Raw genomic sequence first — 17571 nt, 5'->3', positions numbered from 1 at the left:
CTTCAGCCTCAACTCCAGCGCTAGAGCGGTTCAAAAAGGCCACTTCACACCATTCCCCATGGCCCATCCGGTCATTGCCCTGCAGTCCAGAATTCCCCAGGACCAGCCTTGTGCCACTTACCTTCAGGCAAGAGTCTCTTTCGTTGGTCAGGCCCCTGCAGCCTCCATGAGGCTACTGGGTGCACATGCCTTCGTTCTTGAAGCAGCTTTGGAGAATGATCTTTCGTGGCCTCTGGAGCCTCCCAAAACCATGTGGAACCATGCTTCCTCACACAATTTTCAGAGGCCATGGGAGAGGACACCCCATTCTCACATGGCCTCTGCAGCCTAGGAAAATCGCAGGGCATGCTTTCAAGAATAGTTATTGTCAGGTGTTGATGAATGCAGTTATGCCACCCAAAATATAATGGTATATTACTGTTGATGTGTGTCACAGGTTTATCATCACTGACCTAAAGCTCCCAATTTGGCAACATAGAGATTTGTGGGCTTCATGGTAGTTGGGGAATTCTGGGAGGTGAAGTCCACAAGTCTTTTAAGCTGCCAAATTGGGAGACCCCTGAACTAAAGGATACCTGATTGAATTTTCATAAACATTTATTCACATCAGTCATCCCTGCATAAGTTGAAACTTTCGTTTCACAAATCTTTCAGATGATTATGCGGCAGTTAAGGTTCCCCTTTGTGGATTTAACAGATTAAAATTAACAGATTTTGGAGTTGGAAGGGACCTTGTAGCTCTCGTCCAACCCCCCAGGGCCCAAGCAGGAGACCTTACACCCTTTCTGACAGATGCCAGTCCAGTCTCTTCTTGAAAGCCTCCAGTGATGAAGCTCCCACAACTTTTGAAGGCAACTTCTGTTCCATTGGTTGATGGTGCTCGCTGTCAGAAAATGTCTCCTTGTTTCCAGATTGATTCTCTCCTTGTTCAGTTTCCATCCATAATTCCTTGTCTGGCCTTCTTCATGACTCTTGTTAAACGAAACAGTTCAATTCCATATTCTAGCCTGCAAGCCCAACCAGAGGAGCTGCTCTGGTCAGGATCTGATTAAATCTTTTCTCTTGCTGCCTCTTCAGCTGCTACCAAATGTATCACAGTTCATAAATGGCTAGAAGGCATCAGTGATCCACAAAACATTGCTCTTGCAGTCTGCTCTTCAGATGATGAAATAATAGCAGTGGAAATTGCTAATCTGCAGTGCTGCTGCTGGTTTAGGCATCAGTAATCTTGTTAGATCTTCAGAAGAAATATAACCATACCAGCTATCTCGCAACAATTCCACTGAGGGGACAAAAAACTGATTTTGGTTGACAATCAAGGCCATGGACCTGGTGCTGGACTTTTCACAGCAGAGGGTTCTTATGTGCTGAAGGTAGTCCCAGGGCATTCAATAGCATTGCATTGCCTCTCCCAATCTCTGTTTCTCCCTTAGGGTCGCTTGAGATGACACACCTCCCCAACTATCTGGGTTTCAGAGTCTGTTTTCTTTGTTCACTTCTATTTTAATTATGCTTGGATTTGAAAGAATCTTTTTTCTCAAGATTCTGTGGGAGAATGTACCTCCAACTGCGTTAGTTAATACAGGTGGGAGAATGTTACCAGTATCTGAATGAAAGCATGACAATAAGAAAAGATAGGGTTGAATCTCTTGGTGCTAATTCCTTTAGTTAGCATGCAATACAAACCAAGAACAGTCTTAAAAAGTTCAAGGGATAATTATAGTCCATCTGCCAATCAAAAGAGTTGGTCTTGCTAAAGGTAATGTTGGGTGAATCTCTTTTTTGTCTTTTGGAGATGTTGCCACAAACAAAACAGGGTTGAGGCCTAAAACTTCTAAGGAAGGCTGGTTGCAATTCCAGACTTGGTTCTAAAATTTGCAGAAGAGCAGAGTAGAGGGAGAAACAGTCATCCCTACTGATTAGTCCTTGGATTAGATTGTAGATGTCTAGGAAACTCAGCACTGCTGTCTAGGCTAGGAATTTTAAAAAAGCATGCAGGAATGGCAAGCGACAACTATATTGTGGCTTCTCAAGAGTGCCAGTTACTCCAGCGGTCATTCCTAGTCATCCAAATGATTTCCCCAAGCCCGGCATTCGCTGTCTCTTCATGCATGAAATAAATGATCAAAAGCAGGAAGAGGCTTTGCATAATTTGTGACCTGTGATTCTTTTTCAGATTTTGCAAGCTCTCGGGAAGTCCTACCATCCTGGCTGTTTCCGCTGTGTGGTGTGCAATGAATGTCTGGATGGCATACCCTTCACTGTGGATATGGAGAACAATATTTACTGTGTCAAAGACTACCACACGTGAGAATGCAGAGCTCTGCAGGGCAAAAGGAAAAGGGGGACCCCCGGCTCAGATCATGAGGAAGGGTTGACTGCTGCTAAAGGAGACAGGATCCAGGATCAAGTCCACTTAAGGACTGGCAGCCAGGCAATCTAGTGGTCAACATTTCTGTATGTTGCATTGAAAAATGTAACAGGAACCGTGGCTATATTGAAAGGAGATCACGGCTGTTTTCTTTTTTCTTTGAAACATTTCCATCAGAATTAAACCCTGCCTACTAAAGTGATGGCACATGGGGACTAATAGGTCTCACTAGATGGCAGCCATTCAGTTGAGGGGATTGTCTGAGGTTAATTGGATCATCATTTTGTTTTGCTGTCCTGCTTTGACTAGAAGGAGGGATATTCTTAAATCCATAGCTGAATTTAGATTTCATACCATTGTGGCTTAAAATAATGCAACACACTCATGGGATGGAGTTGGGATTAGCTATCATTGTTTGCTCTCAATTGTTAAAATGCTGCCTGCCATTCTCTCTCTTCGCTTCTCAAGAAAAATATAACTTATTTTCCTCTTTCTTCCCCCCTCCCCAAATCTAGGGTTTTTGCACCCAAGTGTGCTTCCTGTAACCAGCCTATTTTGCCAGTCCAGGTATGTTCTTTTTTGTCATTTGATTAATACTTTGGCCTCAGCACAGCCATTCTGTGCTGGCTACAAACACAACTTTTTGTCTGCGCAGCTGAGTTCTCACATTGCTCCAATCCTAGGAATTAAATCATTTTGATCTTTGACTGCTTGCTTCTCCTTTTCTTCTCTCTCTCTCTATATATACCTCTGTCGTCTGTCTGTCTGTCTGTCTGCCTATCTATCTATCTATCTATCTATCTATCTATCTATCTATCTCACTCTTTCATATATACCCATAATGCTCATATGGTATATATATCCAGAGGCAACAGCTTCTTGCGTACAATCTGCTGGAAAGCCTTCCCATGCCCATTAAACTGAGCAATTCACTGCAGGCACTTCGCCTCCTCAGGCACAGGGAAGCTCACTAGCTTGGTTTCCATCATACATTGACCCAGTCGGCTGTGTTGGCACCTGCTGAAGCCCTCCAAAGGGATCCATCTGCCCTCTTGAGTGGGCAGTCTCAGCAGTTCTCAATGTCTGATCCATATGAGATTCCTAAAGTGTTTCTTTTCTCTACTCCGCTGATGTGGGCTCCTGCCTTTCTTATCATAGAAATAGGACCAAGCCCAAATTTTGCACAGAAAGTATATGAGCCGTGGTGGCACAGTGGTTAGAGTGCAGTACTGCAGGCTACTTCTGCTGACTGCCTGCTGCAGTTTGAGTCTCACCGGCTCAAGGTTGACTCAGCCTTCCATCCTTCCGAGGTCGGCAAAATGAGGACCCAGAGTATTGGGGGCAATAGGCTGACTCTAAACCGCTTAGAGAGGGCTGTAAAGCCTTGTGAAGCGGTATATAAGTCTAGGTGCTCCTGCTATCTTCAGGAACCATAATTTCTCCACTTAATTTTGCAAGGAAGGAAATCATTTTTTTCGGGAAATGGAAGAGGTTTCATTGTGGCACTTATATAACAAGGAGGGATTTATATTGTTACAGAGGGAGGTTTCAAAGTACCTTTATTTTCCTTGAAAGCCAACGATGGACACCTCCCCAATTTTCACCCTCTTTCGCTGTCTCTCCAAACTAGGGTTCCGAGGAGACCATCCGGGTGGTGTCAATGGACAAGGATTACCATGTGGAGTGTTACCACTGCGAGGTAAGCCTTAAGAGCTGCTGAGGCAGCCCAGTTGAAGGGAGGGAGCGGTTTAGGACAAGTCCTCCCCCTGGGAAAAGAAATCTATTCAAAAGGGTTGGTGGAAGCATATTCCTGGTATGTTTTGCTTTTATTTCCTAATTTGCCTAAAGACCAACCATGACCCAAATGACTTGAGAATCTCCATAATAGACATCTGTACTCATCATGTCTCCCTGAAGCTTACTTCAGGTATCTTAAGTCCACTGGCCACTAACGGATGGGGGAATCTTCTTTTTCTTAGGATTGTGGACTCCAGCTGAATGACGAGGAGGGCCGCCGATGCTATCCACTGGAGAGACACCTGCTCTGCCACACCTGTCATATCAGGCGCTTGAGCACTAAAGTGTCAGTACACTCTCCCTCTGGGTACCCCATGCATATCACGGAGCTCTGAGGCTTCCGCTTCCCATCTGCTCAAGGCCAGGAGGAATACCCCTGCTGGGAAAAGGGCTCAACAAAAGACTCTCTAGAAAGACAAAGCAGCCGCCATTATTTATTGCTTCTAAGATTGGAAAGGAAGGGGCACCTCTTGGGTTGCCTCTGGGTACAATTTCCATGATGCTGGTACTTGAAAAGTTGTGCACCCCGTGGATTGGATGGGAAAAGGGCATGATGTCAGAGCTATTGGGATGACTGGCCACCCATTAATACTGGCTTGTTGCTATTTTTATGGTTGATTGTTTGAGCTCCCAGAAGAAACTAGCTTTCCAACAGGAAAGAGACCAAAAGACTTTCGCCATGTTTTAGGTCTTCTTGCACCCTGACCTTGTGGTTCTCACAATTTCAGAGGCACAGTGGTTGTTGCATGCATCAAAAGAGTGATGGCCAAATTGAATGTGATTTAAAAAAGGAACCACTTTGTAGGGGATACCTGTGGGCGTTCCAGCTTGGCCTTTTGTTGGGTTTTGTTGAGTACACAAGACACCATGAGCTGGAAGCCCAGGCATGAAAGGACAGAGAGCATTCCTATTTCAGGCTGTGTCAGGCACGGTTCTCAGGTGCTTGGCAAGGATGTGTTTCCAGGTGGGGCAGAACACACAGCTAAGGGGAAAGCTGCAGGCTCTCTGGGAAGACCGGTTACCTCATAGCTTTCTGGGATCCGACAGGCAGCAACGGTCTGCAGAGGAGCCTTGCTGAAAGCAGGGCTGCAGATGGGGAAAACAGGAAAAAGCTGCTCCATTCCCAGTCCACAGTTTTTTCTTAGCACTCTTCCGTTGCAGAACGTGTGAATGTGTCAGAATGGGAAAAATTTATATACAACATATTCATTAACTTTAATTCAGATTTGAATTCAGCCAAATTGAGTTTCTGTCCCATCCATTGCTTTGCACCTGCCACCACTTATTTTTGAAGGGAACTTTCCCAGCATCCCAAAGTTCAGAGGCAGCCTGGAGTCCAGGAAACGATTCTGCTCAAACAACAGCAGAACCTGCCAAGGCCCAGGTGCACTGGGGCTCCCTGCAGAAGCCCTGCTAGTCGCTCTCTCTTCCTCAGGACAAGGAAAGCGGATTCTTGTGCTGGATCCACCAGGTGACTGCAGGCAAAGAAACGGGATCTCTTGTCAAGAAGGATCTTCCGTACATGTCAAACTTCACTTGGCACTTCTCAAAATCACTCTTTTGAAACGGACTTCGGTTAATAACTTCAGCTTGGAGTGTCTGCAGGAAGGATTCAACAGATGAAGATACTGGTTTCAGCTGCATGGTGGTGGCCATTGTCTTGACTCTTTCCACCCCATTGTCCTCACCTGAAGAGATCCTGACTCTTGCAAATGTACAACATTTCATTCCTTTCAGTTTAAGGGATGGCAGCTCTGTGCTATGACTTGCAAACATACTTCTTCTAGAGGTATTTTTAAAACAGTTGCTTCCCTATTATTCTTTTTTACAACTTGGTTATAACCCAGCTTTAAAGGCCAAGTTAATTATACTTGAATCCACAGCACTTGCATAATAATTCCCATGGCCTCTTGACCATACAAAGCATTTTTAGATAGGTCACAAAACAGTTTTTAAAAGTCTCAGGAAAGTCTTTTTATCTAGGTGTTTGGATGTAAAGAAATTGGCTCAGATGTATAGCAGGGAAATACCTAATTTGGAGCATAGAGGATTTTTTTTAATTAGCAAAAATTAAAACATATAAGACATAATGTGTTAAGTGTTAGCAGTCTTACACTTCTATTTTGGCTAGACTTTTAAAGCACATTTCCAACTCTGGGAAAATCTGTGTTCCATATGGAAAATGTTTACTTTTTCTATTAAAAAAATAAGTTACATTTCGATTATTTGAGACAAGGAGGTGCCATTAATGTAATTAAAACTGACTACATCAGTTTACTCTTCAGGTTCAGCCGTTTTGTATTAATTCCTTGCATACATTGACCTTGAAACCGTTTCCACTCGCTCCTTCTGATAAAACCACCTGGATCAGCCCTTTGTAGACTGAAAGCTGTTGGTGCTCCAGCAACTTCAGTGAAAGTCCACTTTGGGAACCGGATGGAAATATATAGCTAAATCTGTTTGAAAAGTGCAAAAAAGGCCCCTCGTGGAAGAGCAGTCAGGCTGACTCCTCCCCCCCCCCCCCCCGACTATTCAAATAGTCCAGTTTGCTGCAGCAGGACCGTTTCCCAAGTCTGAAGGGCTGGGAAGAGGGAAGAATCAGGTGAGTCAGTGCAAAAGGAATGTAAGCAGTTCCTTCCAAATGGGAGCACGATGGGGCGCTCTCCTCCCCTCCCCATCCCATCAGACTATCCCTTTTAAGGCTGTTCCTGATGGTCCCGTTGGCCTTTTCATGTTTTGAAGTTTCCAGAAAGTCCTTTGATTTTACTGCAAAGGTTCCACCTCGTTCCTCTTGCTTTCTGGTTCCTTCTGGAAAGTACCTCTCATTCCTCTGCTGTTTATGGCATCTTGATTATTTTAGTGTCAAACTTGTCCATTCCTGCTACTGCCTTAATCTTCCGCAAATACCATAACAGCTAAAATATGTACACAGCCTATTATTTTTCAGACATACCAGGCTATGTCATTTGTTTAAAATATTTGGGGGCATTACTTCTTAGATACTTAGATACTTAGATTTGTCAACCTGGTGATTTCCTTTGTAAACATTTTGCTGTTTTAATTTTTGTTTTTCCTCCATTGCCGAAATACAATCACAGCTGAAAAGTTCTTTTTTTTTCAATGCGTTTTTTTTTTTTTCATTTTAAAAATATGGCCTTTAAGGAGAAAGCAGCTAGAAAGTGTCATATAGCAAAAAAAAAAAAAAAAAAGATACTGCAAAAAATGTGAAACATGCTACCTCCCATCAATAGTGGCTGAACTGTGGAACCCAGGGCCCGTCGAGGGCTGGGTTGGCCCTGCTCCACAGCAGCCTGGTTGCTTTGCCCACTGGCCTCTCTTGCTGAAAGCATGGGGAGGGAGGGAGGGAGAGATGGCCCTCCCCCACCAGTCCTGCCAAGGGAAGCTGCCTGCCAGCCTTTCTCCTTGGCAGGAGTTTCTCCACCTGGTGCCCAAGGACAAGGGGTGCCGCACCAAGAGACGCCAGATGGTGGAAGCTGCAGACAAACACTGGGAGTTCAGTGCCACCTCTACAGAGAGTTTGGCGCCACAGGGACGAAGTGCTTTTAACATTTGTGCCAAAATATTTATGGGAGACCTTCCTTCCTTCTTTCCACTGATACATATGTGCATGAGCGAGGAACCCAAGATTGATGCACTTAATGAAAACAAAGTAAATATTTGGAAGACCCTCCTGCCCCATAACTTAAGATTCCAAAGGAGATGAAGAGATTTAAGGATGGGAAATATTTGTTTCAAAACGGGTGGAGGTCTTATCATTTAGAAATTAAAAAATTGATGGGAGAGTTCCATTGAGTTAGCCCCCATTAAACTCTTGTGATTCAACTAATGCCATAACTAGAATATATGATTTGACTTAAATTAAGTTTGTTTCTTGAGAAATATTTGCATTTTCTTTAAAAGAATATAGGTTTTATTTCCAAGAACTTGGACCAATGTTAATTTTTCTTTTGTAGGAAATAAAAAAATGGCCAATTTGTATATTATGTGTCTAGTTTACATCTGCAAACATATTAGTTTAACCATGTTTGTATATATCTTTCTAAAACGTCAGACTTCTAGTTCATAAACTTGTCAGAGTTTTTGTGTTACCACATGGTTTCTATGATTGTTGAAGAATAAATGTTGGAAAATATAGATTTATTTATCTAAAAAAACTACTTACTATTATCCTAAGTTATTTTAATATTAAAAGTCAGAATTTCATTTAACCTTAGATGTTATAATCTGCTTTTTTTCAATAAAGACATTTTGTAGTTACCTCTTGATTTTATAGTGTATTAACATAGAAAAAAATTGACATAAGGACAACTTACCTGTTACATGACATCATACATCATTCTTGAGACTTATTTACTGTCACTGGGAATTAGTTGGGTAGCCATATAAAATTTCCTAATAAATATTTTATGTTTCTTTGATTAAACCTACATATTTGTTTATAGTCATTTTAGCCCAGAAATTCCAAGCAATTCTAGAAAAGTAAACCAGAGGGGAAGGATCGGCCCATCCATTATGAACTTGAAACAGCTGCTTCATGGGGAGATTGGAAGGCATTTTGCAAATCTCAATTGGATGTGATAGTGGAGGCTGAAGAGAGAGAAAACCTCTAGGGGAGATATTTAAGATACAAAATTAATTCCACTCCTTTCTGAATAAGTTCTTTAGCACTAATAACTTGTAGTGTTAAAGCAGTTTAGTTCTTATGTCACCATCTATGTTACAGCAGAGTTCCCCAAACTTTCTGGCTTTGTGGACCGGTGGGGGGGAGGGGATGGTTCCACACGAGTGGTGGGCAAGTGTGTGTGCTCAAATTGCACAAGTGGGCACGTGCACCTCTGCTCATGCAAATGGAGCACATCCTTACCTGCAGCTCACACAAGTGGGGATGAGCACATGTGCGCTCACCTGCCACTTCCGCTGCCCGGTTCTGAACAGCTCAAGGCCCAGTAGTGGTTCGCAGCCCAGGGGTTGGGGACCCCTGTGTTACAGTCTCAAAAACCTCCAATGATGAAGCACCACAACTTCTGGTGGCACGCTGTTCCACTGGTTAATTGTCCTCACTGTTAGGAAGTTTCTCCTTAATTCCAGGTTGCTTCTCACCTGGATTAGTTTCCATCCATTGTTTCGTGTCCTCCCTTCAGGTGCTTAGAATGTTTTAGACTAGAATAGAGCTGGAATGGACCTTGGAGGTCTTCTAGTCCAATCCCCTGCTCAAGCAGCACTTCCTATACCATCTGAAGTGACTGTCCAGTCTCTTCTTAAAAGCCTCCAGTGATGGAGCACCCACAACAAGCTGAAGGCCAGCTGTTCCAGAATCGCTTAGAGGTCTCTGCAAAACAGACACATAGGTACTTCCGAAGAACTGTTGTTCTTGCCATTTGTGACAATATTTCTGGCTTTAGTTTTTATGATTACTCTTGTATGGAGGCAGGTTGTTTTCAGTGTCTGTTTAATACGTTGTCCATCTCACAAGAAGTTACTCTGGGCAGCATACAACAAAAAATGTAAAACAATATGTCAAAAGCACATTAGAAATGCAAAAAAAACATAAAAACACCTAAGAGCAATAGAGAGACTTGTGATCTCACCCCAGAGACATAGTCTGTCCCACAAGGCCTGATGACATAGCCAAGTTGTGAGGGCCTTTCTGAAAATAAGTAGGGATAAACATTAACTCACTGGGATGTGGCGGTGGGCATTTCCACAAGGCGGGCACCACGAGAGAGAGGTCTCACTTGCCTGGGCCCACCAAATGTCATTCCCTGACAGGCTGCATTCCTCATGCTGCATCTGATGGGACAAGCAGATGTAAGCAGGTTGAAGCAGATCCTAAAATAACCCAGCCCTTTGCTAATGAACCTGCAACTGGAGAAGCCTGAAGAACATCGTTGGCTACAGCAGACCTCACTCCCTTATTCAGGCCACCTGAATGGGTTCTACTGTAGGTGTCAGGCTTGCTTCCTTCAAAGTCCAGGAAAGAATGAGCCAAACTCCATATTTTATAGAGTAATGTACTTTTACTGGAAAATGAAATGAACGCAATCAAGGAAAGCTGAAACTAAAGCAATAGGCGTGAAAGTTGCATATAGAAAGCATCCCCTCCCACTGTCCATCATCAATCACCCAATCCAAAAGTCTCCCAGAGGTCAGGTGGACACACGTTTGGCATCGTCATCAATCAGGAACGCGATGACGGTTGACCCGATAGCCACTTCGGTGCTTAGGTTTCGTTTCTTCAAAATCCAGCAGCTTGCTTCCCTCCCCCCACGCTCTTCCCTCCCCCGTTTCTTATGGCAGCCAAAGCAGAAAGTCGGAGGCTGACATTTGGCCCCTCCAGAGAAAATATGACGAATAAATAGTTTTGCAAGAGTTTTTGCAGAAGGGATTTTAGAACAGGGGATGAAATGTACTTGTTTGGAAAACAAATCCATTACTGCCCAAATGACTGTTCACCCTTCACTTTCTGGTAAGTCCACGATAAAATCCATGGATATTTCCTTCCAAGGGGCATCCGGTCTTGCCACACTCTGCAGCAACCCAGGTGGCTTCCCCAGAGGTCTTTTAGCCCAGAGGCACACACCGGACAACTAGCCACATATGCTTCTATGTCCTTTTTGAGGGCAGGCCACCAAAACTGTCTTTTAACAAGATGTAGAGTTTTAACAAATCCAAAGTGTCTGGCTGCCTTGGCATCATGAGCATATTGTAATACTGTTAGTCTTAAATTCTCGGGAACATACAATTTAGCCCCAATCCAAGCTAGACCATCACGGAGAGTACATTCATTTGAATGGGTTTTAAACCATTCGTCAGTTTTTAAGGCTTCTTGTAATTTCTGTAGCAGGTCATCCGAAAAAGCTGGATCGGCCCTCGCCTGAGCTCTGGTAGTCATGGGCGCTGCCAGTTGTGTGGAAGGGATGATGGGTTGAACCACTTCTTTCTTGGTACTGTTGTATTGAGGCATTCTGGAGAGAGCATCCGCCATTAAATTCTTTCCACCAGGAATGTAGCGTAGGGTAAAATTAAAACGGTTGAAATGCTGGGCCCAACGAGCTTGCTTAGGTGACAGTTTACGTGGTGTTTTCAACGCCTCCAGATTTTTGTGATCAGTCCAAACTTCAAACGGGTGCTTTGCTCCTTCCAGAAATTGTCTCCACGTTAACAATGCCCATCGCACCGCAAAAGCTTCTTTTTCCCATATGGCCCATCTCCTCTCAGTTTCTGATAATTTACGGGACGTGTAAGCACAGGGTTGTAATTCCCCTTCTGTGTTCTTTTGCAAAAGTACTGCTCCCACAGCCACGTCGCTCGTGTCTGCTTGTACTACAAAAGGCTCTTCCATGTCTGGATGTTTGAGGACCGGCTCAGCAGCAAACAGTCATTTCAATTTTTCAAAAGCTGCTTGACAGTCCATAGTCCATTCAAGAGGTCGTGAGGGCCTTGGTTTTGCCTCACCCTTAGTTTTCAGAAGATTTGTTAGAGGCAGAGCTATTTTGGCAAATGAGGGGATAAACTGTCTATAAAAATTCGCAAAACCCAGGAAACTTTGTAACTGTTTGCGGGTGCGTGGGGTGGCCCATTCCAATACGGCCCGAACCTTCCCAGGATCCATCTCTATCCTCTCATGTGATATGCGATATCCAAGATAGTCAATTTTACTTTGATGGAACTCGTACTTAGAAAGTTTGGCATATAGTTCAGCAAACCTGAGTTTTTTCAGAACTGTTCGCACCAATTTTACATGATCGTCCATGTTCTCTGAGTAGATGAGAATGTCGTCCAAGTAGACCAGAACCCCCTTAAACAGGTGCTCATGCAGTACTTCGTTAATCAATTGCATGAATACCGCAGGGGCTCCCTGTAGTCCAAATGGGAGTACTTTAAACTGGAAACATCCAAGTGGACAGCTAAATGCTGTTTTCCACTCATCTCCCTTTTTAATTCTCACTCGGTAGTAAGCTTCCCGTAAGTCAAGTTTGGTGAAGATTTTTCCCTTTCCTAAGTGAGATAGCATGTCCTTCATGAGTGGTAGGGGGCTAAACGTTCTCTACACAAATCGCATTTAGGTTCCTGTAATCAACTACCAAGCGAAAGGAACCATCCTTCTTTTCTCGGAAAAACACCAGTGCCACCACCTTTGGTTTGGCAGGTTTAATAAACCCCCATTCTAGATTTTTATCAATAAAGTTTCGCAATTCCCCTAATTCTCGAGGGGTCATGGGGTAGATTTTTGGCTTAGGAAGTTTTACACCGGGGTGTATTTCAATGGTACAGTCCGCAGCCCTGTGGGGTGGCAGTACATCCGAGGCCTTTTCACTAAAAACTTCACGGAGATCCCAATATTCTTTTGGAATCTTCTCCTTTCCTTCAATGTGGCCTACTGCCATTTCCACAGTTTCGGGTCCTGAACTATCTTCTGGGGGGGGGGTTCCCTCTCTAATCTCGGTTTTCCGGTGCAAATACACAAGATCCCGGTTTTCCAATTAACTTGTGGGTTCCATCTACGGAGCCAAGGCAGTCCAAGTATGAGGGGTCGTTCCATGCCAGGGGCCACAATGAATCTGAGATTTTCTACATGATCCCCCAGCTGCATTTCAATGAGTTCAGTCACAAAACTGGCTGGGCCCCCTCCTGCAATAGATCCGTCCAACTGACAGAACGCAATAGGCCTTTTTAGTGTTTTTAATCTCAGGCCCATCTTTTCCACCACTTTCGGGCTGATTATGCACCTGGTGCACCCAGAGTCTAGTAGGGCTAATATCTGCGCTTGTGTCCCTGTGGATGGCACGCTTATTTCTACGGGGATGAGCATGGGGTCCTCGGTGTGACTCACCAGATCATCAGAGTCAGAGTCGGAGTCCGTCCCGCTGTCATCGTCGGTGGTCGGAGTTCCCAACTCACCCTCGATTCGGGGAGCGAACTCAATGACTTCTCCTTTCAGGGCGGTGCCGTGGGTTTTTGCGGGTGTTTTGTCGGCCTTCCTTGGCCCCAAACCGGTGGTCTTAGGTACTGGTTTGGAGAAACATTCGGCAGCCCAATGTCCTTCCCACATTTGAAACAGGTGAAAGGCTTTGACTTTGGTTTGAAATCCGCCTTCCTTTTGGCCATCTTAGGTGCTCCCTTATGGTAAAAGGAAGATGACGGGTCTCCAGCACGCCCCCCTCTGAGTCGGCTTCGGGCCAGCTCGATCTCCACATCCTCAGCTGCTATATACCAACTCTGCAAATCTTCGGGAACCCCCCGGCCTCTACAATCCTTGTATATCTCTTCATTCAGCCCATCTTTTAAACTCTCCAGGAGAGCCGCTTCTGACCACCCTGTCATGTAGGGTGCCAGCTCGTGGAATTCTTGGATGTATTTTGCCACTGATCTCCGGCCTTGCTGGATGCTTTTCATTCTAAGTCTCGCTTTCCGTTCAGCTAGGTGGTCTTCAAAATGCCTCCTAAGAGCTCCCATGAATTGGTTGTAGTTTCTTAGCAAAGGGGAGTCATTATTGTGGAGGACCACCATCCATTCAGCTGCGGCTCCCTCTAATATGCTCGTGACGCATCTCACTCGAGCAGCATCTGACAAATAGTCTTCCCCCCAATCTTGCATGTGGTTCCATACTTGAGTCAAAAAATAATCCAAGGTCTTCGGATTCCCATCATATTTCCCGGTTAGGGGGAGAATTTTTGGTTTTTTACGTCTGCGGGGAGGAGCCTGCAAGGCTGGGGGTCCCTGACCTGTTGCATCCCTCACTCGAGCCTCCGAAGTCTGAGATGTTCTTTCCTCAGCTTCCTCATCTTCTCCCCCACAAGCTGTTTCTTCCAACTTCCCTCTGGGGCCGTCTCCTCCCACAGGGAACCCATAAAACTCACGGTTTTTCCGGCTTTCTTCAACATCACGGAGGAGTTGCGCTGCCTGTGCCAGCATGAGTTTTTCCTTTTCTTCCTGCAGCCACACTGCCTCCCCCTTACGTGGTCTGGAGCTGGTTACACCCTGGGGGGGTCCCTCCCCAGTCCGGCAGCCTTCCTACTCCTTTCGACCATCTGGTTTCCTCAGTCTCCTCTGGGAGCCGGAGTCTTCTCAACCATTCGGCAATTTCTTCTTCTGTTTGAAATGGAGGCATCACTGAGCCTGATGCTCCCATTTGCGTTTCTTCAGTTCCCTGATCTGACATGATCTGGATCACAGTCCCCTCGGTGGTTATCCGGGATGACTGAAGTGAGTTTCAGCTTAATGTCAGGCTTGCTTCCTTCAAAGTCCAGGAAAGAATGAGCCAAACTCTATATTTTATAGACTAATGTACTTTTACTGGAAAATGAAATGAACGCAATCAAGGAAAGCTGAAACTAAAGCAATAGGCGTGAAAGTTGCATATAGAAAGCATCCCCTCCCACTGTCCATCATCAATCACCCAATCCAAAGGTTTCCCAGAGGTCAGGTGGACACACGTTTGGCATCGTCATCAATCAGGAACGCGATGACGGTTGACCCGATAGCCACTTCGGTGCTTAGGTTTCGTTTCTTCAAAATCCACCAGCTTGCTTCCCTCCCCCCACGCTCTTCCCTCCCCCGTTTCTTATGGCAGCCAAAGTAGAAAGTCAGAGGCTGACAGTAGGTCTGAGAAGAGAAGACTCCGATCTCTTCGTCTTCTACTGCTACCTACCCCATCTCAGATACACTAACAGTAGCTAATTTTCCTACACCCATCTTGTGACGAAATGGGGTTGAGGGGTACCCCGGACCGTGAACCAGCTCATGAGTAAACACACTGAGACTGAAATGATTCTGACAGAGGCGTCTTGTGTAAAAATATAATTTACTTTAAAACATTTAAAAAGCACTATGTCTTTAAGAAAACACATTAAAAACAAAGTCTTATCTGGGTATGTGAAGCAAGGCTATCTCCCTAGATCCCTCTCCACAATACCGAAACAGTTCACAAAAGAATAAAGCTAGCATGAAGGTAAGCAGCTTCGGCGTCAATACATCATCAAGGCCATCATGGTGGGAGCAGCACGAGCTTCACAGCTGAAAGTCACCTGAAATAAAATCAGTTCAAACAGCAAACATTGCTTGAAGCTTGTGGGAGGAAGAAGATCCAGCAACAGCAGTCCCGATGATAGCTTGCGTGCTATAAAACAGCAAAAGGCGAGCATCCGTGGGAGTCTCTCTGTAACATCTGGAGTCCTTATCTGCATTCTTCTCCCATCTGCGGCATGGCACCAAGCTTCCTGCAGGAGCTGTGCTTTTAGGCCTAGAAGACTAGGCCCGAGTAGCAAGCGAAAGGTCCTTGCTTATATAGGGAGTTAACCTGCAATTATCCAGGGCGGGGAAGGCTTGCAGGTAATTGCCAACAGCAGATGGCTTGATTAAAAACCATACTGTTTGTGAGTAGGCAGATAGCCACAGCAATCCTGGAAACACTCGTGACACATCTCCATCCCCCTGGGCCCTCCATCTCTGGTGATCTTAGAAAAAGATGTGTGAGGTCTATTTCATAGACTAAAAGATGAAAAGCACCAGGTCCAGACAGAATGACTTCTCCTTGCTTGAAGGTCTGTGCTGAACAACTGGCCCCCATCTTCACACAGTTTTTAAAAATAAATTACTGGAGACGTGTTATGTCCCTTCTTGCTTCAAGCACTCTACTAATCAACCCAGTTTCTTAAAAATCCTCCCTCAGGGAGCTGAATTATTACAGGCCAATTGCTCTGACATCTGTGGTTATGAAAACCTTTGAGAGGTTGGTGCTGGCCTACCTGAAAGTCATCACAGATCTGCTATTCAGACCCCTTGCAGTTTGCCTTCCAAGCAAACAGTTCGGCAAATGATGCTGTCAATTTGACTTGGCACTATATCTTGAATCCCTGACAACCTATGCACAAGTTTCAAGGTTTTGGTTACCACCTTTAGAGCGCTCCATGGCTTAGGACCTGGATACTTACAGGACCGCCTGCTGCCACCAATAGCCTCTCACCGGCCAATACGCTCTCACAGAGAGGGGCTCCTCAAGGTGCCATCGGCCAGTGTTGGCTGGCGGCCCCCAGGGGGAGAGCCTTCTCTGTGGGGGCACCTGTTATCTGGAATGAGCTCCCCCCGGAGATACGGAGGATCCCGGATTTACGCACCTTCCACCGCGCCCTCAAGACCTTTTTATTCCAACAGGCTGGCCTGGCTTAACTTTCCCTTTTAAATGGTATATGAGTAATTTTAAATCTGTTTTTAAATATGGGGATGTTTTAATTTGTCTTGGGCCAAATTGTTTAATAAGTTTTTATACTGTTTTAAATTTTATAATCTGTGTGTTTTATCTTTTTGTCTGTTCACCGCCCTGAGTCCTTTGGGAATAGGGCGGTATATAAATCTAATAAAATAAATAAATAAATAAATAAATAAATAAATAAATAAATAAATAAATAAATAAATAAATAAATCAATCCTTTTTGTGGACTCCACCACAGTAGTCAGTATTATCATTCCAGAAATTCTTCACTCTAAACTGATTCAACTCACAGTGCCTGTTCATACAGCAACCAAAAAAAAAAAGATACAGACTCGAACAGATAGGACTGCAAAAAAAATAAAAAATAAAATTGCAACCACCCTGCCTTCCTAAGAACTTTGTTGTACAGGTCAGAAAGAGAGCTGAGAAGATATCTGCATACCCCTCACATCCCACACATGAACGGTTTCAACTCCTTCCCTTGAGATGGCGCTGTAGGGGCATTGCATGCCAAACAACCAGACCCAGGGACAGCTTTCTTCCCTTGTGCCATCCCTCTGCTGATCACCTAATTCTTACAGTGATGTCTAATGTCTGTATATATTTACTCATCTAGTCTGGCTGTACTATTATTCTTTATCCTGCTTATCTTCTTTAGTCTTTAGTCTCCCCTTTTATAGGGTGGTGATGAGGATTCTGTTGCTTTGTATGTACACCGAGTGCTTCTGTACTGGAGATAAATTCCTTGTCATATGCTTGGCACCTTGCTGGCATTCTGCCACCAATCGGGGAAGAAAGGGAGGAACAAATGGGCAATAAAGCTGTGTACCTTTATGATGGGAAATTGGGACAGGGGAATTGACAGCTGAGAAAGAACAGCACGCTTTGGAATCCAGTTCGTGTTGGCGCACTGACATCTTCAAGGCCGTTTACCCTGAGTGGAATTTCACTAGCACAAACACCTCAGTGTTTCCCAAAACATCTTGGTGGTGCCAGATCGGCTACACATGGACAGACTATTTGGGGGGGGGGGGTTTAAGGGGAACCAGGGGTTTAGTTTTGTATTGGTGCATGGGAAATGTAGATTTGCTTGACTTTACTGCAATCAGTGTCTCTTAATAAAAGTGCTTTTCACTTCAACCAAATGGAGTCGAGAGTTTTACTTCCCTAG

General features: G+C 44.6%; 1 protein-coding gene across 2 annotated transcripts in view; it reads left to right on the top strand.

Moving 5' to 3' along the window:
* The window catches only part of WTIP (WT1 interacting protein), a 60265-nt gene extending 52032 nt beyond the window's left edge, over positions 1 to 8233 (top strand). For both annotated transcript variants that reach the window (XM_070953194.1, XM_070953195.1), the window contains 4 exons: positions 2177 to 2307; positions 2887 to 2938; positions 4002 to 4070; positions 4351 to 8233. In XM_070953194.1, the coding sequence (XP_070809295.1) occupies positions 2177 to 2307; positions 2887 to 2938; positions 4002 to 4070; positions 4351 to 4503 (405 nt within the window). In that variant the 3' untranslated portion in view covers positions 4504 to 8233. The remainder of the gene's footprint in view (positions 1 to 2176; positions 2308 to 2886; positions 2939 to 4001; positions 4071 to 4350) is intronic.
* Positions 8234 to 17571: the final 9338 nt, after the last annotated feature.

The sequence above is a fragment of the Pituophis catenifer genome, unplaced genomic scaffold (assembly GCF_029215685.1).
Source record: "Pituophis catenifer annectens isolate HBS135680 unplaced genomic scaffold, rPitCat1.0.hap2 SCAF_13, whole genome shotgun sequence".
NCBI lineage: Eukaryota > Metazoa > Chordata > Lepidosauria > Squamata > Colubridae > Pituophis > Pituophis catenifer.
The sequence above is the reverse complement of the archived record's forward strand: the minus strand, read 5'-3'. Positions and strand labels throughout refer to the sequence as shown.